The 25638-nt window shown below is 47.9% G+C and overlaps 11 protein-coding genes across 11 annotated transcripts; 5 read left to right on the forward strand and 6 right to left on the reverse strand.

Annotated features, from left to right (window-relative positions):
- Nucleotides 1–543: 543 nt before the first annotated feature.
- On the forward strand, nucleotides 544–1130 carry N7443_002846 (uncharacterized protein; the record flags this gene model as incomplete). The annotated part of the gene is made up of 2 exons (XM_056882902.1): nucleotides 544–631; nucleotides 700–1130. 2 exons carry the CDS (start codon nucleotides 544–546, stop codon nucleotides 1128–1130), a joined length of 519 nt encoding a protein of 172 aa, XP_056744743.1.
- A 425-nt stretch (nucleotides 1131–1555) lies between these two features.
- N7443_002847 (uncharacterized protein) lies at nucleotides 1556–1894 on the reverse strand (the record flags this gene model as incomplete). The annotated part of the gene is made up of 1 exon (XM_056882903.1): nucleotides 1556–1894. One exon carries the CDS (start codon nucleotides 1892–1894, stop codon nucleotides 1556–1558), a length of 339 nt encoding a protein of 112 aa, XP_056744744.1.
- Nucleotides 1895–2683: 789 nt separating this feature from the next.
- N7443_002848 (ferric reductase family protein) lies at nucleotides 2684–4621 on the reverse strand (the record flags this gene model as incomplete). The annotated part of the gene is made up of 1 exon (XM_056882904.1): nucleotides 2684–4621. The coding sequence occupies one exon, from the start codon at nucleotides 4619–4621 to the stop codon at nucleotides 2684–2686; it is 1938 nt and encodes a 645-aa protein (XP_056744745.1).
- Nucleotides 4622–4995: 374 nt separating this feature from the next.
- On the forward strand, nucleotides 4996–5566 carry N7443_002849 (copper transporter family protein; the record flags this gene model as incomplete). Its single annotated transcript, XM_056882905.1, has 2 exons — nucleotides 4996–5046; nucleotides 5099–5566. 2 exons carry the CDS (start codon nucleotides 4996–4998, stop codon nucleotides 5564–5566), a joined length of 519 nt encoding a protein of 172 aa, XP_056744746.1.
- Nucleotides 5567–5634: 68 nt separating this feature from the next.
- On the reverse strand, nucleotides 5635–6699 carry N7443_002850 (NmrA/HSCARG family protein; the record flags this gene model as incomplete). Its single annotated transcript, XM_056882906.1, has 1 exon — nucleotides 5635–6699. The coding sequence occupies one exon, from the start codon at nucleotides 6697–6699 to the stop codon at nucleotides 5635–5637; it is 1065 nt and encodes a 354-aa protein (XP_056744747.1).
- A 2006-nt stretch (nucleotides 6700–8705) lies between these two features.
- Nucleotides 8706–9675, reverse strand: N7443_002851 (uncharacterized protein; the record flags this gene model as incomplete). The annotated part of the gene is made up of 2 exons (XM_056882907.1): nucleotides 8706–9100; nucleotides 9195–9675. 2 exons carry the CDS (start codon nucleotides 9673–9675, stop codon nucleotides 8706–8708), a joined length of 876 nt encoding a protein of 291 aa, XP_056744748.1.
- A 1072-nt stretch (nucleotides 9676–10747) lies between these two features.
- On the reverse strand, nucleotides 10748–11561 carry N7443_002852 (B3/B4 domain-containing protein; the record flags this gene model as incomplete). The annotated part of the gene is made up of 2 exons (XM_056882908.1): nucleotides 10748–11386; nucleotides 11439–11561. The coding sequence occupies 2 exons, from the start codon at nucleotides 11559–11561 to the stop codon at nucleotides 10748–10750; spliced, it is 762 nt and encodes a 253-aa protein (XP_056744749.1).
- A 288-nt stretch (nucleotides 11562–11849) lies between these two features.
- Nucleotides 11850–13754, forward strand: N7443_002853 (fatty acid desaturase-domain-containing protein; the record flags this gene model as incomplete). The annotated part of the gene is made up of 3 exons (XM_056882909.1): nucleotides 11850–11879; nucleotides 11966–12560; nucleotides 12613–13754. The coding sequence occupies 3 exons, from the start codon at nucleotides 11850–11852 to the stop codon at nucleotides 13752–13754; spliced, it is 1767 nt and encodes a 588-aa protein (XP_056744750.1).
- Nucleotides 13755–15369: 1615 nt separating this feature from the next.
- On the forward strand, nucleotides 15370–16986 carry N7443_002854 (fungal specific transcription factor domain-containing protein; the record flags this gene model as incomplete). Its single annotated transcript, XM_056882910.1, has 3 exons — nucleotides 15370–15836; nucleotides 15891–16079; nucleotides 16134–16986. 3 exons carry the CDS (start codon nucleotides 15370–15372, stop codon nucleotides 16984–16986), a joined length of 1509 nt encoding a protein of 502 aa, XP_056744751.1.
- A 186-nt stretch (nucleotides 16987–17172) lies between these two features.
- N7443_002855 (uncharacterized protein) lies at nucleotides 17173–19835 on the reverse strand (the record flags this gene model as incomplete). Its single annotated transcript, XM_056882911.1, has 3 exons — nucleotides 17173–18083; nucleotides 18143–19682; nucleotides 19752–19835. The coding sequence occupies 3 exons, from the start codon at nucleotides 19833–19835 to the stop codon at nucleotides 17173–17175; spliced, it is 2535 nt and encodes an 844-aa protein (XP_056744752.1).
- A 2240-nt stretch (nucleotides 19836–22075) lies between these two features.
- Nucleotides 22076–23994, forward strand: N7443_002856 (uncharacterized protein; the record flags this gene model as incomplete). Its single annotated transcript, XM_056882912.1, is given in 5 exon segments — nucleotides 22076–22248; nucleotides 22303–22573; nucleotides 22647–22790; nucleotides 22810–22990; nucleotides 23063–23994. The coding sequence occupies 5 exon segments, from the start codon at nucleotides 22076–22078 to the stop codon at nucleotides 23992–23994; spliced, it is 1701 nt and encodes a 566-aa protein (XP_056744753.1).
- Nucleotides 23995–25638: the final 1644 nt, after the last annotated feature.

Consider the following 25638-nt stretch of genomic DNA (forward strand, 5'->3'; position numbering starts at 1 on the left):
TGATAGACTCCAGATTGAAAAACACCTCGTGGGTAAAGGTAGATACATCCTGGGAGAGTCTCTTAAATGTGGTGATCTACGCAGTTGATATTGCGGGGAAATCCGGGGTGCGCCATCAACATAGCCAAATGAGGAAGTGGACAGTGGACAACCGGGAAACCCGAGCTGGACGTGGTGGACATTTCCCAGATGGATCATAGACAACATCGAAATGAAAGCCGAGTCAGGAATTTTGATGAAGCAATTCATCGAACGAGTAGAATGAAATTCTGTCAAAATGATCGATTCTCTTTCTTTGGAGAAGGCTTCTCTACTGGCGGGTCAGTCATACTGGCGAACGGCCCGTCTACCAGAACATGGTATTAAGCCTGTTAAAGTGAGCAAAATATTCCTTAGGCGGTTTGTCCAAGTCTGACTCGTTCAAATTACAGCGATGGACCGAATGGCGTTCGTGGCGAGTCTATTCATGTCTCGACAAAAGCCACTTGATTTCCATGTGCCGCATGTGTCGGGTCATCTTTCAACCCGAGCCTCGCTCAAAGAATGGGCGAGGTCATCGGAGACGAAGGGAACAGTAAACAAGAAGGTCTCCTTCTTGGGCCAACAGTGAACTTGTATCGTCCTCCTTTAAGTATGTTTGCCAGTACATTTCTTGGCAACTATGGCTTTGAGCACACAATATTGACAAAAGCTTTCCAGGCGGCAGGAACTTTGAAGCGTGTTTAGAGGATCCGGTACTTTCTGGAATTCTTGCCGCGGCCTTTGTGAATGGTGTCCAGTCCAAGGGAGTCTCAACCTGTCCGAAGCATTTCGTCGGAAATGAATGTGAAACTGAATGCAAACTTTCTAATACAATCGTTGCTGAGAATACCCGGCTCGCCAATTACCATGCCATGGATAGCCGATGTCGACGCTATCATTCAATGATGGTACGCCATACAGAATTCGATTTCAGTGGTCTTGCACTGAAGCGGAAGTGTGGCGCTGAGCCTACTGACGCGGATGGCTCGACAAATGTCACAGACACTGGATCTCGATCCGGTCGCGAGGTTCTACAGATCTACTTTGATGGAGTCCTGAAGGGATCCAATAAGGTCTTCCTCGGCCCGGAGAGACACGGGAGCTTGTAGTCTCACTGGATAATTATGCATTCAGCGAGCGGGACAGGGAAAGCGCATCGTGGATTATGCAAGCACGAGCATACTCTGTCGAACTTCGCAGTGATGCGAACACAGTGGTGAGCTTGGCAACGCACAACATTGAGCCAACCATTTCGTAAGATGGTGTAGTACCTCAGCCAGCAAGGGGTGTTCCGTGCATCGCACCGTTTCAGCTTCTACCCTCACTAAATCAATAGAATGCTGATGCGTTTGCTTCTACACAGATAGCTCCGGGGTATGTCTCAATTGCTCAATTCTTAATAATACTTCGGCCACCTATCAATTTTTCCAGCATCCCTGTGATATCCTAACCGCCGCCTCGAAACCCTACCCAGCAGCGCTTGCAAAAATGGCAGATAATCAAGCCACGCATGCCGATTTCATGATTATCCGAATTATGATTCCATATGCATCCAAGCCGCGCCACCCGCAACAAAAATCTGATCGTTCACAGCTTCATCACCGAATGGCTCGTCGAAAAACCCGGACACCTGAACACCATTCTGCAACCTGAACTCAATATGGTCCTTTTGAATAGGAATTTCCTCAAACATTATAGGCTGTTCCTGAAGCTGTTCGGTAGATTTGTACGTGATACGGGCATTTGAAATGCCGAACGAAGAAATGGGAGTGAGGAGAGTGCCGACGAAGAAATAAGTAGATCCGTCGACTGCAAATTGGCCTCGGATGGCACCTTCTTCGTTCTTCTTGAGAGTTCCTGTTGCTGAAGGCATATCTGGTGGAAATAAATCTGGTTAGAGACACTAGTGAATGGTTATGCTAGCCGATGGAGACTCACTGAGGAGGTTTCAGGTGTAGCTCTAGGTATGAATCGGATTAGCTGAACGTAGCCGAAATTCCGATTCTTATAGCTCCCTCGGCCCAGAAAAGCGGTCTAAAATGATTGAACAGATTGACCGATGGTATGCAGGAGAGCGAAAACAGTTACAGGTCGAATGTTCGTCATTGTGCATGAGTGGAGATGCCCCTGCGGGCCCCTACAACCCCTCTCCTGTGTCATATTGATTGACCGTGGGGCGGCGCTCCAGCTAAGTTGCGCAGAGTCCATGATGTGTTTAGCTCCCAGAGCCTCATACTTGATGAACTAGAGTATAGATGGGAATATCAGGTCTTTTCCTGCTCTTAAAGTAGTCTCGTGGACGCCGAGCAAACAAGGTGATCGTCACCGGGCGGGGCCATCTTGATGTAGATCATCATACCCACGAAAAATGAGGTGTCAAAACTGTCGACACCTCGGAGCATGCGGCTGACTACCTTTATCTCGGGACAGATGTGATGTACCGATGAATCTGGAATATATTTTTCATAGCACGGAAAGATCTTGGTATCCCTAGCGAATGAATGGTAGTTTTCTTCGCCCAGATCTATGGTGGCACCAAACATGCCCCAGCGAAATTTGGCGATCATTAAGATAAATTGAGTCCGTTGGAATGCTGGGGACGGCTGTCGTCATCGGGGTATCAATTGTTTGCTTCTTATTTGCAATATTCATTTACACTGTTCTACCACTCAAGGCGGTCATCACACACGAGACTGACATCGAATCTGTCTTGTCCACCCCACACCTTAGACCCGGAACTGCAGGAAGCGACGATGCCGCGCGCATCACTGATCATACCTCCAGGCCCACTAACAAATACTGTCGTGGGTCCTCGCACAACTTCATTCAGGAAGCCAGGAATTAGTTTGTGCAGGTCAGGATGAGAGTTGCCCTTTTCTGATTTACCGCCGAGCTTCTCAACAGGTGCTTCATTCTCACAGCCACATGACTGAGACTCAGATGAAGAATTCTGGGAGTCCTGACCAGCATCCTTTTCATTGAAGACTGAGATATTGACGGCTTCTTTCGTATCGTAAGGAGAATCCTCGCTGGAATCTCTCGTTGCGAAGATTCGTATCTTCAGATTCAGAGCTTTTTGGGCCCTTTGCAAGATACCAAGCTCTTCACTGATCCACTCCTTGTTGGATGTATGCCGGATTGCCCAGATGAGTTCCATCTTCCGGTCCGGTGATGGTGACTGCTGAGCCAGCTCGAGCAGCACTGGAAGGACATAGGTAATGCCGGTACCACCGGCGATGCAGATGATGTTTGCGTCTGGTCTCAACGACTCGGTGATGTTCTCACCGTATGCCCCAGTCAGAATAATCGGAGTACTTGAGACGCCCGTGGCAGCAAGGTCGATGATCTTCCTAGTTTCGCCTTTCTTGGCCCGGAGAATATATGAATGTTTCACCTTGCCCTTTACTACCACTGGGGCATTAAGAGGCGTGAAAGGATGTGATTGCCAAATGCTTCCTTGAGTGAAGCAAAGGTAGTAATGTTGGCCGGTAGCCCATGGCTCTTGGATGTTATCCATATCAAGTCGGATGACATCGAGGTTTTCCGCATCGCCGTACCGGGTTATGGTCGCGTCGACGGTCTTAAACCCCAATGTGCCCGCCTCGTCGGGTTTATAATGCAAGAGGGCAGTCCGGAAGAGTCGAGCAGCGCGATCGAGGAACCAGAAGATCAAAGATGGCAAGAGGAAGCACTTCAATTGTTCCCAATGACCCCAGCAGGCTCCGATGAAGACCATAGCGAGAACATAGTGGGCTTTGCGGAAGGTCTCATAGCCGGTCATCCGAATACCCCATGGCGTACTCAGAGCAAATAGCAAGATCAGCAGGATCATAGCAACGATGCCCCAGACAATGTAAGTTTGTGTGATGAATTCGACCCCAACAGATGGCTGTGGCTGGTAAAGTCGCAACTCAACAATACACCACATGATCGTGTGAAGCGAGCTCTGTACAAAGATAATATATCCCAGCCAGCGATGCAGAAAGTTGAAGCTCTGATACGGCAGGCCGGTGATCATGGAAAGAAGGGACTCCCGGCTGCTCAGCATTATGGAGAGTGGAAGGAGCGCATACGCGAAGACGCCGATTCGATCACCCCATGGTCCGATACTAGAGCGGGTGTTATATACGCCATCCATACCGGATACGGGGGTGACCCAGGTGTTATAGACGATGCCAACGAAGCTGAAAATGAGCAGGTAGCCGGCCAGAGCAGCAAGAACGAGGACTTGCAGACGCGTCGTGCGACCGAAGATCATGCGCGGCGCGTCTGGAAGACAATATTGACGAATGAAAGCTGCAAACGCACGACGGCCTCTTTCTATGCCTGACGAACGAGATAAGGCAGGCGCTGGAGAGGTCGTTGGGTGACCGAAACGTCTCAAGAAAGCCCATATCAACAAAACGCCACTGATGGTCGACCAAATTATTCCCGTATACATCATGCCAAGATCATGAGCCGAGTAGACTGCATCGAGATACGCGCAGGAGCCCGCATTGTTAGTGCAGGGAAGGGCACGTTCCGCATAACCCCAATGAAGCTCTAGAGTCGCTGCAGCGCTCAGGTTTTGGATGTGACGAGCATCCAATTTGGAAGACATGATGCGGACTAACGCCACTGCCCAATAGGATGCCACTGGAACACGCCGACGATTCACGTCGAACAATCTTCGCGTAGGGTCGTACAGTCGGAGATGATGTCTGTCTGCTCTGACAGGACCAGCCGGGGGTTTTGTAGAACATGGTTTCGGCTAATGGTTTATTCGACACCATCGTCGTTTCCAGAAGTCGAGAAGAATTGAGCAGATTGATGTCTTGGCTGTGATTCTCTCCACTTTACGGGCTTTCTCCGTGTGGAGTCACGACACGCGATGCGAAGGTGTTATAAGCCCGGCCATGGCCATCCACGTGGATCCTGTGTATTTCATATTAAAATTCACTGCTCTCACCGTGCTTTGAGTACAATATCAGCAAGATGGACATGACCTCTAGCTCCAGCAGCAGCAGCAGCTCGTGCAAAATTTCCGTGAGTGCCAAGACCCTATTTCTTGGTTAAACGTGGCCGCTGATTAGATCAGATGCTGTTCAACTGGTACACTATCGATGCCTGCTTCCTCTCATCCGAATGGAAGATCCAAAATAATGGCATGTTTGCAGCGACATGCATCGGCGTTATTCTGCTCGTTATGTTTGTTGAATTCTGTCGGCGCATTGGGCGTGAATACGATGCGTTCCTCGTCCGGCAATTCCAGCGCCAAGCGCTGGCTCGCTTCCCTGACTCGAATCAATCAGGATCTGTGGGGCGGATGACATTCCGCACTACGCCACTACAGCAGTTGATCCGGGCTATTATCCATGCGTTGACATTTGGCGGCGCTTATATTGTGATGTTGTTGGCGATGTACTTTAATGGTTATGTGATTATTTGTATCTTTATTGGCGCCGGGCTGGGCAAGTTCTTCTGCGATTGGATGGTGGTCACTATCGGTATTGACGTCGATGAAAAGGCAAAAGGGGTAGAGGAACCGACTATCTGTTGTGGTTGAATCAACCACTTAATATGAATGATCAAGGACGGGTTTAAAAAACCGATCCATTACAACCCACTTCTCAACTACTTTTTGGCAGCTCTGTCGCGATAGTCCTTCAGCAATGACGAAGGCTTTCCACTATACCCGGTCATTTCCATCCACTCTTTGACAGATTTCACTCTTGTCGGCAAAATTGTATCCAACAGCTCATAGTCCCTTTTGGTCAAATTATCCTTCCACGTATTCCAGAACCCTGAAAAGTTCTCCCGATAAGTCTGTAAAGTCGTGTCATTGGGGTCACTTGAATGACCTACAATCGCATTCGGATCCAGGATGCCAAGCTTGAAATACTCATCCAAAGTCACGTCCCTGTAGACTGCCTTTTTACCAGTGACATCCGAAAATGCAGCTGCGAGATCGTTCCAAGCAAGATCCTCAGTCGCAACATTTAGCTCCCGTCCGTTGCTCTGCGCAGGGTTATCAAAGATCCATCTTGCATACCGCCCATAGTCCTCCAGATAAATAAGAGGGCATTTTCCATTTCCAAGAGGCGCTGTAAAAACCATCGTATCCGGATCCTTAGGGTCGGGGAACGGCCGCAGGAACTCCGACAGGGAGTCCAGATACATGCAAGATGTCAAAACAGACCATGCCATTTTTGATGTCGACTGCGCGAAGATATAATCCACAACCTTTCCCTTTCCATCCAAGTGGCCGCATCTGTACTTAGGATCAAAGTTGCCAAGCTTGGAAGCATATCCCAGACCTGCGTAGACGAAGTGCGCGACTTTGTGTTCTCGGGCTAGCTCGTAGAGCCTAATTCCCCAGTAAATCTCTGATTTTTCGCCAATAGCGAAGCCATTTGTGTTGGCGAAAACGAGGTCTATGTCTTTGAAGGCTTGGCGGAGGGTGGCTTCGTCGTAGGCTTCTCCTTCGAAGATTGATACGCCGGGTAGACTTGCTAGATCCTTGGCATCTTTGGAAGAGGCACTTCTCGTAAGGACTCGAATTTTGAATTTGGAATCAGTGGCCAGGGCTTGTGTATAAATTAGTAGCTGCTTCGAGATTCCCTCCACATCCAGCGTACCTTTGACCACGGGTATGCCCTGGGCGCCTGTTCCACCGATAATCAATACTGTTTTCGTCATAGTAATTACTTATAGCCTCAAGTCAAATATTACTTGCGTGCTGTTTAATAAGAGCAGTGGTTTTTTTATTGAAAGAAAGAGGCGGGGTAATTCTGTATACTGTGATTGGCCTCACCTTCTGACGTCAGATTGAAGATCGAGACACGAGCCTAGGCTGCTCTAGAATTGCCACAGTGCAATCTCAGAATACATTTCCGGAGTATGCAGTATCCAGTGCCTTATAATCTAGCTGTGTGCTGGTGTATAGATATCTTCCAATTGTTGAAGATCATTGCCCAACGACTGGCCAGAATGGAGCATCATGGCGTCATTTTCAAGACCGAATAAGAACAATTCAATTTTCAATATCCTAAACACCTATTTTCAAATTCAATTTTCTGAGATAAGAACGCGCTTAGACAAGTTTAATAAGAGTAGATTGAGACCCTGTTTCATCTGTGCTCGAGATCTTGACCTCAGAACTTTGGAGCTGCTTTTAAAAACTTCCATCACTCCCCGTCGGTTTTCTCATTCCAAAGTTGTAATGATAGGCCATGGGCAGTGATACCTGCCTTGTGAACACAAAACCGAATTTCTCGTAAAGTCTCTTACCCCGAGGGCTCGAATCGATATAGCATTCGAGCTCATCCTTGTCAGCTAGCTCGCAGCCGTATTGCATGATAAGACCGCCGGCTCCGTGACCTTTATGAGACTCGGCTGTACATAACAATTCCATGTCTGGTGGGTTAGCACAGTCGTAAGGTACTGGGAAGTAAATTTAACGGACGAATTTGATACGTACAGTAATGGGGGCGATCGCCCATGAAATCTTCCCGGTTTTTTTCGAATGCCCCAAAGAGAGCGGCAGCGGTTTCTTCGTCGCAGCAAGCCATGAAGTCATTTGTGTACTAACTCTATCAGTAATCTGGTTTAGAGCAGAACTAATCACTAATCGCAAATTGATTCATGAATGAATGAAAAAGGGCTGGCGTTTGACCGATCTGACGATGTACCGATGAGGGTGTACAGCAGTTGAACCCTCAAATATATTTTGAAAGATACGAAATAAGATTAAACTCACACGTCCTTCTTCATTGCCGGGGTGATGCCGATCCCCTTCCTTTTTAGGCTTAAGCCAGACCCCCATACTTACAATCTTGTCAAGATCGACGTCAGTCACTTTCAGCACAATGCTATATGGGTCGTGAAGGCAGTGCGTCATGTGGTCGGTCCAGGATTTTCGAGCTAGAGGGGTGTCCGGCATCATTTTGCGGAAGTAAGGGTGAGCATGAAAGCCGGAGAAAAAAATGCCCCCAACAGCTTCGGCGTCGGATGGCTCGGCAAAATCTAGATTGAGATTTTTTTGGGTTGCGAGGGGCATGATGGGCGTTCAGTCTTTGCTTGTTCACGTAGAGAAACAGAATGAATAGGAAGATCAAATTCACAGGTAAGGGTCTAGGCTTTAACACCGCTCTAGAGGGGTAAGCTCACCCGTGATTGCTTATCGAGTACCCCGCGCCACACGACATGAGACTCGCGCCATACGATACGGGACCAAGGCGGGATACGAAGAGCTCGTATTTATCAAGGGAACATTGCCCATCGTTTTCTAAGCTATTGGATGTGTCGCGAAATGATAAGTATACTTCTCAAGCTCGACGCTGACTTCGGATCAGAATGGATAATCCAAGCTCATATTCAAATGTTCTATCACATCTCCAAGAGATACGAAAAAGACTTGGAAGTATATCTCATCTACTTCTGCTCATGGTTAAATTTGATAACATGCACCATGGATACTCAAAGAAACCTTCTTTTCCAAACTGTCCATCTTTACCTTCCACAAGGAGGTTCCGCTGCAATACATACTCTTGGTTCTGGACTCGGATGCCGTGCCCCGTGCAGCGGCTCGCGTTGTCCATGCTGACCTGGCAGCTTCACTCCCCGTGGCTTATATTCCCAATTCACATTCTCGGTACGGTCTCCCCGACCGTCCGTTTAAATAAAGTTTTCCTCGTGGCCATTTGCTAAAAGGTCTCCCCGATACCTCGCGAAATCACAGCCTCTTTCCTGAAACCTTCGTTCTCACGCATCAAAGCGGCATGAGCTTCTGGTAGCTGATGGAATGGAACCTGGCTGTGAATGTGGTGCACGGCGTGGTATCCATCATTATGTGGGTGCATATACCAAAGATGACCAAAGCCGAGATTGTTACGTGAGTGTCCGAATTTGCTAGCCATGTCCATTCCAAGATGTTCCGCAACTTCCGCCCAATAGCGGAGGATAGGTAGGACTCCGAAGAACGGAACTGCGAAGTAGTAGCTCAGGTGAGTGGTAGTGCCGGTTATGTAGGTTGTGGCGAGAACAAGGACCCAGAAGATAATTTTGGACGGATAGGAGCAGTAGGAGGTGAAGAAGTCGACTAATGTCGTAAGTGAGGGATTCGTAGTGTACGTAACCAGAGAATGGTAGCGCTAAAATGTAATAAAGAGGGCGCTCATTGGCTTTGTGAAGACCAATTTCCAGGATGCGGATGAGATCTGGGTCTTTGGTTGCATCGCCGAGATGTTGATGGTGGATGAGATGGGAGGTTCGGTAATCTTCGAGTACACGGAGGACTGGGAAGGAGTAAAGAAATTGGTAGGAGTAGTGTGCTTCACGAGAGGAAAAGAGATTGTAATGGGAGGCTTCATGGACAAGGTTTTCAAAGGCACGAAGACGCGAGGCAATGATGAGACAAGCAGAGATGTAAATGAGATATTTTGAAGAGCTAATGAAGTATAATGAGGATGAAGATGCGTACTCGGAGGCATAGATGAAGATTCCGATCACGATATAGTTTGTTGCAATGGCTTGGAGTGCTTTTCTGCCATCTCGAGAGCGATACTTGTTCGCCACGCCTAATGCTTTTTGAAACTGGTCTTGTCCAGAGGGGGCCGGCTCCACAGCCGCAAGGGTAAATGATGGCGAGGTCAAAAGTTTTGTTGTGGTCTGCATCTTGTCCGTGCTATGCTTGTGTCTTCTACGTTTTACCTATGGGCGAAAGTGGGAGATCTTTTATATCTGTACAGATTCTATAGCAGTCCGTTGCTCCCAACATGTCGCATTTCTTATAAATTTGTTTTACTAATATCCATGCATTAGGTATAACTCTCTATATTCTTTAGGTAAAGCGCTGAATAATACTGTACTTCGTCTGGTTTTTGGTGTCTGAGATCTCGTCATTCTTTCCTGAGCTGAGTCCTGAAACTCATGAAATCAGCCGCCCCTGCATCGGAAGATGCCTGTGGTAAGAGTTTATACGGGGTCATAGAAGTGACTATAGGGACCCGCATTTCCCAACCTGGTAAGCAGCAAGCCTTACGATGCATTTACGTTCTGCCACAGTATCTTGTTAAAATGAGATTTCAAACTTGTGGGAAGAGAGATGACTCATGACAAATAGTCTGAAACTCCCAGGCCTTTGATTGGACTCAAGAGCGGATAGAAATCGCATTTGTGCATGAATCTCGTACTCCTGTTATGTCTAACGACTCACCAAGTAGCAGCTAACATGACATTGCTATGCTGGTATTGTTGAACATCGTAATTTTTCGACATTGGAAACGCGGGATTAATATGGTGTAACGCAAAAACACGTTATTTCCCTATGAAGAACAGTGTGGTCACTAGAACGCCTTGCATTGTCCCTTTGGTAGTCCCCGGCTGACCACGTAGGCTCAATGAGATGGGTTGTATCTCACGGGATAGCCATCGAGGTCCCAAGTCAGCCTAATGGCGTGCTCGGTGAAGGATTTATCTGCATCAGTGATCTAGATTCACGTATAAGGCACCCGGTCCAATCATTCAACATTTCAAGTTCGGAGATCACGACATGTGGCGCAATTCTGCAGCCGATGTCAGTAAAAGTTAAATAACAAAGTCTGTGGGATTGGGCCTTATTCAGAATTTTCGGTACTTTTTAACACGCCGTCCCTTTTGGCTCATTTTCCCGTGACGGTGTTGCCTAGTTGCATGAAGCTAATCTGAATAAGAGGCGAAGCGGGTATCCAGCACCAATGCAGGGGGGTTACAGTGAGATCTCTAGCTTTTCAAGGCTCTTACCCAAGAATGCAGCCGTACTTTCGACGCCAAAGAATTCCTGAAGGCCGTCCTGCAGAGATTCCGCGATCGCCTGAGCCAGCGCGGTCGGCTCCGGCCCCGGTTCAGCCTCGTTAAACACTTCGCTCATGAACATGACCTCGGTACTATCATCTGTTACGAGAGCCTGTTTACTCTTTCTCCATGCCATATGTCGTGTCAAGACTGTGTTACCTTGGGCATACAGGATTTCCCCCTTGTCAACTTTTCCGGGCTGAGCATCCGAGGCAGCATCCAGAGGCACGAATACGTCTTGCTCAAAGTCGGCAAGACGAAGCTCCAGGGGTCCATTTGCAGTGCGCAGCTCGAGGAGATCAAACGCCCCAGCGGTAACGGCATGCTCAATGCTAATGCTATTGTAGAAATCCACAATGGGCGAGATAGGTCGCCCAGCTTGTTTCTCCTTGAGAACACGTTTTAACAGCGACTCATTGGACTGTGGGAACTTCTTGGACGAAACATTGGCGACAGCCTTCAACGTGTTTTGGTAGAGTGCAACACGTGGGTGAGACTGCGCATTGGAGTAATTGTTGGCGGCAAACATATCAACAGTCTTCGCAACAACGGCCTATTAGTTTTAGCGTGAAGACTTTTCGATGTTACATTGGCGGAAATCTTACCTGGACGTGTGAAGCAATCTTCGGGTTCGCCGTGCGGTTTTCAAGGCCTTTAGCAGTCACGACGACAACCTGCATCTTAGGCAGAAGCTCCGCCACCTCGTTTGCGATCTTGAAAGTAGCCATGTTGGCTGCCTAAGCTGAGAGATGTTTTGGTTTTCAGGTTGATTGTGAAGTTGTCAAGATGAAATGAGGTGAGCCCTTCCAGTAACAGTGGCAAGGGATTATAAAGGTCTGTAATTCTCGTACCCTTGTCAGCCAATCGTTGTTGAAGTCCGTAGCATGTACGGTCAGTCCCTGACTGACTCACGTTTACGGGTTCTGGTTGACGTGATACGATCTCCAGAGACCCCATGGTAGCTTATGGCTATCGAACATCATTCGCTCGAATGAGACACCCTATAACAGACAAAAATGGCGGGATATGAGAAGGCGCGACGCCAAGTGGGCCGCTTGATCGAATAAGTAGACTTCCGCGGTCGCTCTCGGTGGTACACAAAACGGTCTAGACAGAAAAAATTCCCAGAAAGCTTCGGTCCCGTGCAGGCGGCAAGCGGGTCGAGGCCGGCATCGTTATTCTTTTCACCGCCGTTTTATATGTTGTTTCGTCAAAGCTGATCGCGTATATCCCTACAATCCTCGCATCGGGGCTGGTTCTCTTCCTAGGCATCGAGCTCACCCTTGAGGCTGTCTTGGAATCGGCAAAATATTTTGTGTGGAGCGAGTGGCTAGTTGTAATAGCTACCCTATTTTCGTGCACGTTCATTGGGTTTGCGCCCGGTGTTGGCGTTCGAATCTGTACTGCATTCGTGGTGTACACCGGATGGGGATGCTTTGATCTGGTAGGCTTTGATTTCCCAATTCTATTCACATTGTTTCGAGACCCAAACGCTAATTTATTTAAGCGTGCAAAAAAGATTCATTTCGCCGGCCAAAGAAGCACTTTAGCTCAACAGCAGGGTTACAGAAGATTCCATCAAGGAGTTGATCCTCGATCGTTGGATCTTGCGACTCGGTACTCCCGAGTTCCCGACTCGACTTCGGCCTGTGAAGAGGGTACGCCATATGAAGATGCCGTTGGCGAGGAGATCTATATCAAAGTCGTTAGACTTAATGGCTATGTCTGTGAGTAAACCCAACCATTTTTCTGTTCTTTGCTCATACTGATGGTATACAGTCTTCGGCGTCATTCCCTCCATTGAAAGTGCGATCACGAATACCCCGTCTGGTAGTAGCACTCAGCAGTATATTATCGTTGACATGGAGTCTGCTTATCGTGTGGAGACGGCTGCAGCAAGGCTCATTAAAACTAAGGCTCGTGACACATTTAGGACGACCCTTGTGGCCCGCGGTTTTGATAAGACATCTGGAGTAGCAGCGGACTTGAAGAGATCAGGCGTTGAGCTATCATTCATGCATGATGGACTCAATGAACCTGAAGACTCAATTCTGGCATTTGATGATTGTGATGTTGCGTGGGAGTGGTGTAAGTTGGACAGGGCCCATCGTGCTCAAACAGACGGCATATCATATGAGCTCAGTCAAAACAAAGTCAAGGCGCTTGCCGCCCGCCAGTTCCTGACCTTGCTCGGAGAGGCTGAACACTCTGAAAGCTCACATTGGGATGCTGTCTCTTCTTGGCCCAAGTCTGACACGAAAGTACGCGTTTTCGCACCCAAGTTCAGGATCCCCCGCCCTGTCCCAGGGCCTAACACCATTCACCTCCTTTGCGTTGTCTCTGGCACTTTGAAGTTTGTCTGTCCCGAGGAGAAAGTGATTCAAGAGCTACCTGTAGCCCACACGAGACCTACACCCGCACGATATAACCGAGACTCGTTACTGCGCACCTTGACAGGCACAGTACGCTACATGACTGCACTGGCAGTGCAGTGGACGGAAGAACGGGTTGGAAAAGGAGAGCGACGACAGGGAGCAATCTCATCGAGCTCAACAGCTCCCGATGGCAGTGATACATATATGGATAACGAATTTTCCGATGGAAAGAGGGCCGTCGCAGGCGATGTGATCTACATTCCATCGCCCTTGTCGGAGAAGACACCGTTACCCTCGCTGGTTGAGTCATCTGCTTCACGCTTCAAAAGGTGGCACGAGAGCTGTCCGGAAATGGTGGTTTGTGATAGCACCTCCCAGTACACGACTGGAGACAGTGGAAGTATCAGCGGCGATGGTTCGGACCCATGGATTGTTGAGATTGTCACCTCTGAGGACTCGCTATCATCGCAAACGATAGAAGATGCCTGTGCACATGCTCTTCGTCGCACTGTGTCTCTATTGAAGGCTGACAATGAAAAAAACTGAAGTTCAGGGTTAGCCTGCAATATGAACACGCCCAATCTGGCCCAAAGGGGTTCTCGACTTCAGGGGATTTCATATAGACATAAACATAAATTACACAAAGTTTCACAAAATTATGAACAGCTCTCGGGATTTATCGGCATAGGCATAGATAATTCCCGCGGCTGTGTATATGCCCCTATTTTACGTATCCCATGTTTTGTCTGCTGTAAGTAGAGCAAATCTTTGCTGCCTGACCAAGGAGATGATCTAAGCGGGCATATAAAATCCCTGGTTCTCTTAGTCCGTCTTAACCTCTCCCTAGACGTTTTGCTCAAGGTCTTGCTAGACGTCCTTTTACTCCTTCCAATATATAATTCAAAGAAACACATGTTCGGATCACAACCCAAAAGACAAGTCATCGCCGAGTGTTTCAATTCCTTCTCATTATCCCACTGGTCCGGCTGTACGCGTTTCTCTTCGACAAGATAGGCCAATGAAAGTTACGGCTGAAATTCAAAGAAGCGACTGAAAAGAGCCTAGAGGCTGCGATGAGCCTGACTACTCCACTAAGTCCGGGGATCCTAAGCTTTGAATCCATTGGCGGGGAAGTCGGATTCCTAGCTAGTCGGATCCGCGGGGCCCGTGGGTTAGCGTACATGACGCTTCCACGCGAGCCATCGTTTTATCCTCGCTAGAATGTGAAGAAGTCAACTCTTCATGATGCCTGTCCCCAAACGAGCCGCCAATGCATGTGAGTGGTGCCACGAGCGCAAGGTCCGATGTGACGCGACTATATTTGGCAACCCCTGTTCCCGTTGTCGACAGGATGGTCACAAATGCATAATGCGGAGAAAGTCCCACAACAAGTGAGTATCACAACGCTGAGCGACCGTCCGACCGTCCTGACTAAACGGCTTGATAGTCCTGATACCTTGGTTCCCAAAGCCCCAAGCTTCAACTGCCCGAACAGCGACCCTTATTCGGAACCCTCGCATACTGCAAACGTCAATACGCCTTCTGTAAGAGCAAATGGCGATACATCATCTCAGGGTTCAAAAAGAAATCACGTGCATTTTTCAACAATTCATTTTTTGGATTCAAAGGTCTATTCAAAGATGACACCCGAAGATTTGGCCTTTTTGAACTCGAAGGATTGTCTGCAGCTGCCAGCTCGCGATCTGCTGGATAAGTTTGTTAGGCAGTACTTCCTTCACTGCCACCTTAGCACACCCATAATAGATGAGGCCTTATTTTGGAGAATGTATCACAAACCCCAAGAGGCTCTGATCAAGAAAATGCCTCTTCTTTTATTCCAGGCCATGTTGTTCGCCAGTTCTCCATATGTATCATTGGAGACAGCCCGAGATTGTGGATTTGAAGATGGAAGAGCCGCTTGGGATACTTTTTATCGAAGAGCTAAGGTTTTTAATCCCATATTTTATACATTCTGCTCACGAATCAACTGACCAGTTAGATTCTTTTTCAATTTACCGGCGGCGATAGTCCGTTGGTCCGCTCACAAGCCGCTCTTCTATTGTCCTTTTTCACGTCCAAGGAAGAGCCACAGGCTGCTAGCCTTTGGCTATCTCATGCCATTCAAGATGGAACAGTGGCTTGTTCTCAGCAATGTGATCACATGGATTATGAGAATCGGTCTAAACAGGATTCAGTACAAAATCGGCTTTGGTGGTCAATCCTTCTCCGGGACAGAAGTCTCTCTTTGGGGCTTCGACGTCGCGCGAAAGTCCTCTCTTTGGAATTGGGCATGATAAAAGATCTTCCAAAGAAAGAGGAATTCGCTGCTGAGATAAACGGTTCTCACGTATACGACTCAAACACCAAGGACACGTTGTTCCAGGTCTTTCAGAAGCAATGTCAACTAGCAATACTTTTGACTGAGATGGTATCCCTTGTCTTCGGGACACATGGACTTTCGCTGCCGGTTCTGACACCAGAAAGTCTGCATGATACACTCCTCATTCTCAACAAGACCAAAACCTCCCTAGCACTCTGGAAAAGAGCCTCTTCCATCTCATCTTTTACAAAGGCGAATGTTCACAATGCAGTTGTCAACTTTGCGCAGTTTACAATGATGCACTACCAGTGAGTCGATCAGATCAGCTTAAGGCTATTGCCCATCTAATTCAAATTACATAGCGGTGCCCGAATGGATCTTGCGCATTATGAGGCGTTTTTGATTGAGAAACACTCCAACTTCGTTGGGCCCGATTATGCCTATCGAATGTCTCATGTGGGCAATATTCTCCTTGATGCGACTACTAAACTGGTCTCGATTATGCAATATTTCAACGAGAAGGGGCACATTCAGAGTTTTCCGCTAGCTTTGTAAGTCCAACATCCAACTTCTATTATACTCGCTTTGAGTTCTAAACCAGCCAGGCTTGGACATGTGGCCATGCCTCTTGTCCTTAGTGCCATTAACTTCAAGCTCTCATCTTCGGAGCCTGAGATGATCGCCCGCCGCGAGTGTCTGCAACTTCTGGGCGAATTAATGTCCCACTCACGGCGATTTTATTACATTGGAGATTTTATTAGCTCCCAGACAGATGTCATTCTCAAGTTGGCATATCTGACCTCCCAAGAGATCTTCGCTCAAGATACTCCGGATAGTCTTTCTGAGAGTCATCGTGAGCACGGTTATTCGCTCACTGACACGGCTCGGTCCAGGAGTGAGATCCCAATCGTAAAGGGCCCGGCAAAAAATTGGCACGACGCCTTCTTGAGATATCCTCGAGCGTACCTTTTGATATCCACAACAATCGACTACTTCTTCTCTGTTGGTCGATTGCCACAAGATAACTCTCTCCCTGAGTTAGTTCGCTCGATGCCACCAATGGGCAGAATAAAGTTGCCATGGGCATCTCAAACAGAATTTTCGGGCAAGAAATTGAAACGAAAGCAAAGTAAATTGGACATTGAAAAGGTAAGTCAGCCCCCAATCTGGTCAGGTCCCGTGAGCTTATGGCAACCGGAGAAGAGGGCCCGGCTGTCTGTGATGTCGAGCACCGCTCCTCATTCCTCTGAGGACCAAACCGACCATCAAGACAACACACTCAATCTCGATTATCTCCCAATATCTGCTCTTTTCAACGCAAAAGGTCTCTGTCCGGACCCAAAAACCGAATTACCTGCGTCGGAATCGGGGGAAAACTTTGGGGTCGAGGAAGAGGAAGACCCATGGGACTTGACCGAGGCTACAATCGCTTATGACGAATTTATAAGCACCTTATAACATGAGTGTTATGAATGAACACGATATCATTTTTTATGAGATTGCCAAACTCTCCTTGGATAGCATCACCTACATCATCTACACTCTCTCGAAGGGACTTTCAGGATACAAAATGCAATTCAGGGTATATCTACATATTTCGCTTGCTATAAATCATCAAATCATCTCGGTAGTCTTTCAATAAACTCATGCAGTCTCCAAATAAGGTGGTGGTGGGTCCAACGGACCGTACTGTAACGGCGGAGGCACCGGCGGCTGCCTCAACGGCGCAGGAGGTTGTGGTATAGGAGGCCTTTGTGTAGAACGCCGCGCCACGGTTACTGAGTCCTCAAACGTAGGTAATTCCACCGGCGCCTGCTGTGCAGGTAGCTCGAAGAGCCCCCGCCTCTGTGGTGACAGCTGCTCTCTCTGCCAAAGCGTTGTTTCTTCCGGCGAGGGAAGCTCAACTGGTAAATATTCCAGTGTAGTTTGGCTCGATCGATTTCTCTGGTGCTGTGGTTGCAATGGAGATGGCAATTCCACTGAGGTTTGCTCCAATTCTTCGAATTGAGAAATGGTGAGGTCACGGCCAAGGTGCCTCTTCAACAGTTCGTGCGTGACCATTCGTTCGGGAATGTTTCCTTGCGCGTCGACGAAAGAAACTCGTGGATTATGATCACACATCCGCTGCAGTCTGCTCGCGTGTCGGTGATGATGGAGACATCCATCAACACCGATCAAGAAAATGGTGATATAAGCCCATGAAACACCGAGAAGCTCTAGCTCAAACTCGTCCATATCACTGGCCTCGCCATCTAGGATCAAGAGTAGTCGGACTGTCGGCGTTTCTGGACCGGCCTGCCAGCCGTGGACTGGATGGTAAGTGGCTGTTGCGGAGTATTTCTGGAAATGCAGCTCCTTGATTTTATGCCATCCTGCCATGACTCGGGCCCGGCCTTTGAATTTGATCTCCCTCCAGGCCTCATTCAAGGTCCAACTGTGGATCACGTCGATGTACTCGGCATCGGTGGAGAATGTTGTGAGTTTGTAGCCATGTCCGTTATTTTCGTATTTCCCCAAGGCTTCAATAAAGCGGCGTACGATGACCCTTGCGATGTCTGAATTGCCACCAAGAGTCAGCCAGGAGATCGACAAAGATTCAAAGAGTGGATCTTACCTTTATTTTTCGGTTGATTGGACTTTGAAAAGCCCGTGACAAGATACTTATCAAAATCTGGCCGCACAGGGACATGATCCATAGAACCCGAAGCATCCAACATTATGATCGTCTCATCGGCAGGCTTTTTGGGTGTATATCCTAATATGAAAGGGGCTTTGACTTGTTTCGTGTAAGCCCTAGATTGGTTCTCGTGGCAGATATCGTCAGGGGTGTGATATCGAGGGTTGGGCTCCTCCGCTGAAGCCATTCGCGCGGAAGCTATCTCAAACCCCCGAAGCAAGGTCGGCTTTACCATATCTCCACCTCCTGCTCTGTGATTCAAGACCCAGTAAAGTCTTTCTTCGGCATTGTTCGTGTAGCCTCGCCATGCAGGTGTGATTCCTCTCCAACCTGCAGCAGAATCAATGGTGAACCCGAGTGGACTGCAAGCTTGGCCCTGCCAGGCTACTGGAATTGGCTCAAAATATCCCGCTCGGAGGAGATGGATGTACTGCCGAGGTTTATGTGTTCGGAACTCAGCGACCTGTTGGGCTATGCCGACCTTCTCTTGGTAAGCTGCAACGATCTGTCTGTCAGTGTCGTACTGCCATCGGCCATTCTCCTCTTTCATAATTTCAGCGCGCAGTTCAAATGACCCTGCAAATTTCTTCTTGATTTTCACAGCCGTTCGCTCATCCGAGGTTTTAACGGACAAGACCTTTCTGATGCTTGAGCGTGTTGATGGCCTCTCGACATTCCCGTCACCTTCTGTGGACAGGCGACGACTATGAGACATATTAGATACAAGGGACTCCAGCTGTTCAAGCTCCCAGACATTGAAAGATGGCTCCATTGCCTGAACAGCCGCTTGCGCTTTGATATTCAGACTCGTGTTCAATGCGATAGTTTGCTCGACAAATCTGGCATGAAACTGTGGATCGGGTCTAGGAATACCGTAAAGAGCAGACCCATTGGGCGCATATGACGACATGACATCGGAGTAAGGGTTATTGTTGAAAAATCGCAGGTGGGTGAATTCATGATATGGCTTCTCCCCAGGATATACCACAGCTTTCGACCAGGTTTCGTGAGTATCGAGACGCTCAATTTTTCGTTTCCAATAAGTGTGAACTGGGCAGTCACAGAGGTCGGTGGTCTCATGTTCAGGCTCAACTTCGGGATTGAAAACCCGACCTGACAGCTGAGCACTGTGGAGCATCTTTTGCATCTCGGGCTCATCTCTGGCGCGGACCTTGGAAGCCTCGATCAATGCATTTGTATGAGGGCGATGTGAGGATTCACTGCTCATTGTGGCAATGGATTGTCTCGGGCTTGTTTGACTTGCGGTTGATGCGGGTGGACTTCTCATGGCTAGCGAATATGAAGGAGGGTAGGTGGGCGATAAGGCAATCGGCAGGGGGTGGTTGCCAGTGGCAGACTGCGCCCGATGACTCACAGAGACACTCATAGAGGTGCTGATGCCTGAAAGTGCTCTGCTAGAATATCTTTGTGGATTCTCGTAATACTGATCGACGGCTTCACTGACACTTCCGGCCCTCTTGCATCAGCATTAGTCGAAAAGTCACGGGATTCTAGGCTAGGTACCTCCCAGGGGTTAGGTACATACTTGGAGAAACAAGGCAGCTTCTGCCGTATCGGCGTCTGGCACAAAAGAGAGGAAGTCTGCAATGTTTGTTTGGGAAAGTTGCATGGCCGATCAATGTTCGAGTGGATCGGAGTATACTGTAGGTCAAGGTGCAAGACGCTCGTTGTCTAAATAATCTCGTGACGCATAGTCAGCCCCGCAAGGTGACATGTCGCACAGCCTTCGAACACACGCCAGCGCGTTCCAAAGGCCTCGAGAGGTACACCACATGGTGCACGTGGTGAGGAGGAGCAGTTGAGTGGACGGAGAGTGAACCGTGCTTGGATTGCGGCTCGGCGAAAGGTCCAAGCTCCCGATCTGACAGTCTACGATCGGGCAATTTACGCGGGTTTCCATCACGGGAATCTCGACACGAGAAATCCGAATCCTAGAAGCTATTTATGTGCCCCATAGCACAATCTCCACGTTGTCTTTGAACACCTGATTCTGTGTCTGCCAAGATAGAAGGAACTTTGGGCATGCCTGACTGCCACGGTGTTGGCACGGACCCCGGAACTTTTCTGACGCCTTCCCTGCATCCCCGACCCCTAAACCCCCCGCCCTAGCAAGACTCAAGGAGAGCAACCAAAGCAACTCCGTTGAAACAACTCTGGTGAGAATGTGAAATAACTCACCCTGTTTCTAGCCTCTGAAGGATCCTCAGAATACAACGCCCTTACATCGCCCAGACCCTGAAATTATCCACTCTGCGGGCTGGTTCGACATCTCTAAGTCTTATCGCCCTGCCACTTCACAGCCTCTTTTAGATGATCCAGTCGCAGTTTGAGGCGAAGCCAAACATTTCCACAGCGCACAGCTTTCACCATTTCTTTACGCGGAGTTTCTCGAACCTCATCACTAAAACTATCTACACCCCCACACCCCTTAACCACTGCTGCTCGCGTTGAGAGTTTTCTTCATAGTGATGAATATCAAACTTGAAGCTGTTCTTATTTACCGCCGTACCTACAAAAGCCTATTTTAAGGAAAAGACCTTCTCCCCACGCCTCCCTCTCACCCCAAAGGCCTAGATATGATCGATAGTCTCGCACCTACCGTTGTTGAAGACGGAAGCTTGTTTGCTGTGTTTCATATTTGTCTCTACTCAACTTGATCATGATTGCTGACAATGGGTTGGAAGGGCGAAGAAATGCATTCTATGAGCTGGTATGAAGTTCCTCCCTTTGGCGCTTAGCAAAGAGGTCACCCGTTGGGCCTGAGGCCACAACACAATTCTTACGCACAATATTGCAAAGTATGGGAATTCGTACGACCGATGCCTTCATCACTATACTTGTAGGTAATGTCCAACAAGATCGCATTGCATCTGATAAGACTGATAAGATTTTCAGGGTACCGCGGATGCCGATTCCACCGAGCTCTCTGCACTAGTAACCAGTTTGAGTTCGGATGTGCCCACTATGAGCAAAAAGTTTCACCCGTGCCAAGAAGCCAAGAAATGAGCACTTTGCGCTACATGGTCCTCACCGAGAATGTGAAAACTTCTTCACGACCTGCTGGTTTATTCGGTCTTGAATTGGTGTGATCAAGAACCACATTGAGCTCATTCACACCTGTAGCCCAAGGTTTCAATGATTTCCGGCACATCTCGATTGATCGATATCACCCAAATGCTCGTGGGGGAGTCTCCACAGCTTCTAGGCAACAAGTTTCACATCGCCACGATCGAGGGTCACGAAAATCTGCTGGCCAGTCATAGCCAATTAGGACATAAGGATGTCCCAAGTTGGCCTCAAGTTGGCCCCATTGCCCCCGTTATTGACCAACTGAGATCATCGGTTACTCTCGGTCAGAGAACAGGCTACTAATATGTACTGTACAAGCGAAAGAGTGGGACTTTGACGTTATCAATCAGTGCCCAGAGAATATCGGAAGACAAACTTTCAGGGTTCCTGGCGAGGATGCGAGGAAAAGCGCATAGCATGGCTATTACCTCCTTATGTACAATTTGAATAGTTCCATATGAAATGAACTTAACCTCGCTTTTACTTTTACAGACCGGCAATGAGTAGTCAGCACCACCTTAGAGTCTCAGGGGCAGAGAAATGAGACTGAGCAGGTTTCAATTAGTCGTATGTTCTAGCCCCGAACGCACCCGGAACAGACTCTCTCCGAGGGATTGGGGGAAGATCACTAGAAAGAAAAATTAGTGGGGCGTGCAACGTAAAGAAAGTGATTCGGGAAAAGATGCTTGTTATGCTTGGCTTTTAAATGGCCCCGGCTTCCCAATGAATTTCAACTTTCAGATCTACCAGAAATTTCCCAATTGCTTGGTCCAAGTCAGCATGGCCGCCCTTAAGCCTACGACTATGACTGAAGTCAACGAAGATCCAGCTTCCTTAGATCCCGAGCACCCTGTAGCTGTGGATGTGGATGAAGACAAGCAGGATGGTGTTCGTGTCGCTGAAGCAATCACTTCTTCTTGGTCCAAGAAGTCACTCATTATCGCATATGCTTGGTAAGTGACATCAGCCTCGTTAAGTCCGAGGAAAAATGACTAACAAATAGGAAGCATGTGGATGCTTTATTTCGTCAATGGCCTTAATAGCAATTTGACGTCGAATCTCTCAGCATACATAACAAGTGACTTTTCCAGCCACTCGCTCCTGACTGTGATCAGCGTTGTCACTAGCGTAATGAGCGCAGCGTGTCTGATGCCCATTGCCAAGGTGCTAAATTTGTGGGATCGGACCCTCGGCATCTTCATTATGCTAGTGATTGCCATCATGGGCCTCATTATAATGGCCTGCTGTCATGACATCGCCACTTATTGTGCTGCTCAAGTAGGTTTTTCTTAGACCTTCACTTCTCCCGACCAGGCTGCGACCGTTGAAACTTACTGATTATCCATTCAAGGTATTCTACACGATCGGGTTCACAGGTGTGATTTTTTGTGTCGACGTTATCACTTCGGATACATCGTCGCTGCGCAACCGAGGTATCGCTTTTGCATTCACTTCCTCTCCAAACGTCATCACCGCGTTTGCCGGTGCTCCCCTTGTCGAACCAATTTCATGAGACCAACTGGAGGTGGGCTTATGGTACCATCTGTATTATCTTGCCTGTTGTCGCGCTGCCGTTAATTGTCACCTGGGAGCTTGCCAAGCGGAAGGCAGACAGAGAGGGCCGATTGCAATACAAGCCACGAAGCACCCGTACATGGTTGGAAAGTGTTCGTTTCTACATTGTTGAGTTTGATGGTAGGCTCAATTTCCCCAAATGATATCTTTGAAGGCAAATATTTGCACACAATGCTGATACGATTTAAATAGTTGGAGGTATATTCCTTATGACTGGCGGTCTGATTCTCTTCCTTGTTGCATTCAACATTGCTGGAAACACCACCGGCGAATGGAAATCGGCAAAGATAATCTCTATGATAGTCGTCGGATTCTTCGTCCTTGTGCTCTTTATCGTGTACGAGCGCTGGGGGGCACCAAAGCCCTTCATTCCCTATCACCTGCTCACCAACCGTACTGTTATTGGTGCTTGTTTGCTGGACATTACCTACCAGATTTCTTACTACTGTTGGAACACCTACTTTACCTCCTACTTACAGGTTGTTTACAACACCAGCCTTACACAGGCTGGGTATATCAGTTCAATTTTCGATTTGATGGATCCCATCTGGTTGATTGGATGCGGTTACCTTATCAAAGTCACCGGTCGATTCAAGTGGCTGCTAATGGGTGCACTGCCCCTCTACATTCTTGCCAGCGGGTTGATGATTTACTTCCGACAGCCCGGTCACAGTCTTGGATACATGTGCATGTGTCAGATTTTCCTCGCAGTCGGCGGCGGAACGTTCATCCTCATCGAACAAGTTGCCGTTTTGGCGGCCTCCAAGCACGAAGAATACGCCGCCATGTTGGCACTGCTCAGCACATTCGGTAACCTTGGTGGTGCTGTTGGCAGTAGCATTTCGGGAGCAATCTGGACCAACACGCTTCCTGTGAAGCTGCGCGAGTATCTTCCAGCTGATGTCAAGGACCAGTGGTCGGAAATCTACGAGTCCTTGGATGTTCAGCTAAGCTATCCTGTTGGATCAGACACCCGTACCGCCATTCAGAACGCATATGCCATAAGTCAACGGAACATGATGATTGCCGGCACTTCTATCATGGCACTTTCTATTGCATGGGTATTGATGATGAAGAATATTAAAGTCAAGAAAAACACGGATGTATCGCAGGTTCTGTTCTAAGAATTGTCGCTTCGAATCACCAGGGCATAGTGAAATGCTTGGGCTAGAATAATTAGAAAGGTTTTATTTTTTGCCATCCGAGGAGGCAAGTGAGATTAAAAATAAAGTATCCGAATGTTGCTCAACCTTCACTTATCTAAGTTGTGATGAAATTCTGTGATCGCCTTTCAACTATCCTCATCCCCGCCTCCATTTTTATAATAAAAAGAAACAAAAGGGAATTTTCTACCACTGCAGAGGTCACGCTGCTTACGGCTGTTGAGAGAAACAAAGTCACTGTTGTGGGAACCTTCTGCCGAAATGCCTATTCGCCTTCAAGAGTCGCCCTTGTTTCCCGACGAGACTAACTTCGATGATCTGATACACGCCTTATGCTCAATAGAAGTGGTACTATCCCGCTTGGATGTCTCTCGGGCAAGTGCCGATCATTGGTTCGCAATCTCGAATCGCATTCCAACATCGAAGGTCGAATTTGAGGAACGAGTCACTCGAGCGAGATCAGTTGAACAAGAATCTCAAAGCCCTATCATTGGACAAAAGTGAATCTTGGATGCAATTCATTTCACGATATGCATTCTTGTTTCCCACAGCCTTCTGGTATATTATCCATTCCCTATCTAAAGCTGAGCTGATAGCAATTTGTTTAATGAATGGTTTTGTTTCCAATGTTGTTTTTCCATCTTTCCACTTGAGTATCGCTCGCTTCTTAGCATATGAAACAAAACTCTCCAGCTAAATAGTTGTGCGAGCATCTAAATCAGGTCCATCATCCATATGGATGTCAAAGCCCGCACTCATGGTATTCGCAATATGAAAGCGCTATTACGACCAGTCTTGATATTCGCATCCGTTCTTCGCCCGGGTCTTTTTTTTTTACATACTACGCGTTTAGCTAAATAATATATGCTTTACTGAAGCCTCAATAAAGTCCTCTTGTGAGCCTGCAAGAATTCGAGAATTCTGTGTTTTGGTATCTATATTGCACAAATGTTTGGTAGCCGGTAAGAATGATTGCCCCGATTATAGACGATATAAACTGTCCCTTTCCCACAATCTTCATCGAAACGCTTGACCATTTCTAACCGAGCAGATAGGGAATAGCAATAGATTCTGAACGCCGCAGCTGTAGTGTTTTTACGTGACGCACGTTTTGTTGCGCTGCTCCTGGGAATTGGTTGGCTCTCAGTGGCCCATTTTCAGTAGCGGGCCCTCGGTCCGTGGGTGGGTGCAAGCCCTTTGACAGGTAGCGACCGCTTATCATTTACTTTTGTAGCGCCTAATTATTATTATGAAAGGTAACCTCAGCCAATTTGTCTCACACTGGGCACTGCTGTGATAGCTTCCTATCGATGGCTTGCAATCAGGCAAATAAAAAGGTCCACAAGTAGCTAGCCCCCCGCCTCATAAGTCACTATTACATTGTACCCCTATGCACTCATAACTTGTTTCTCGGCCAGTGCCCCAAATAGCACTGATCCGTATTGTGGTAAGACCATTGATTTTTCCCTGAGAGTAGATCCGTTTTAATTCCAGAACGACCAAATTTCCTATAGTACTGTAATTTACATGAAGTTCCTTTACACATCTTCCCTAACCCGCCACCTCAAAATTACAGTATTTTATGTACACGTTACAGAGACTCGT

The sequence above is a fragment of the Penicillium atrosanguineum genome (assembly GCF_028827265.1).
Source record: "Penicillium atrosanguineum strain IBT 20685 chromosome Unknown utg000002l_segment0_segment0, whole genome shotgun sequence".
Lineage (NCBI taxonomy): Eukaryota > Fungi > Ascomycota > Eurotiomycetes > Eurotiales > Aspergillaceae > Penicillium > Penicillium atrosanguineum.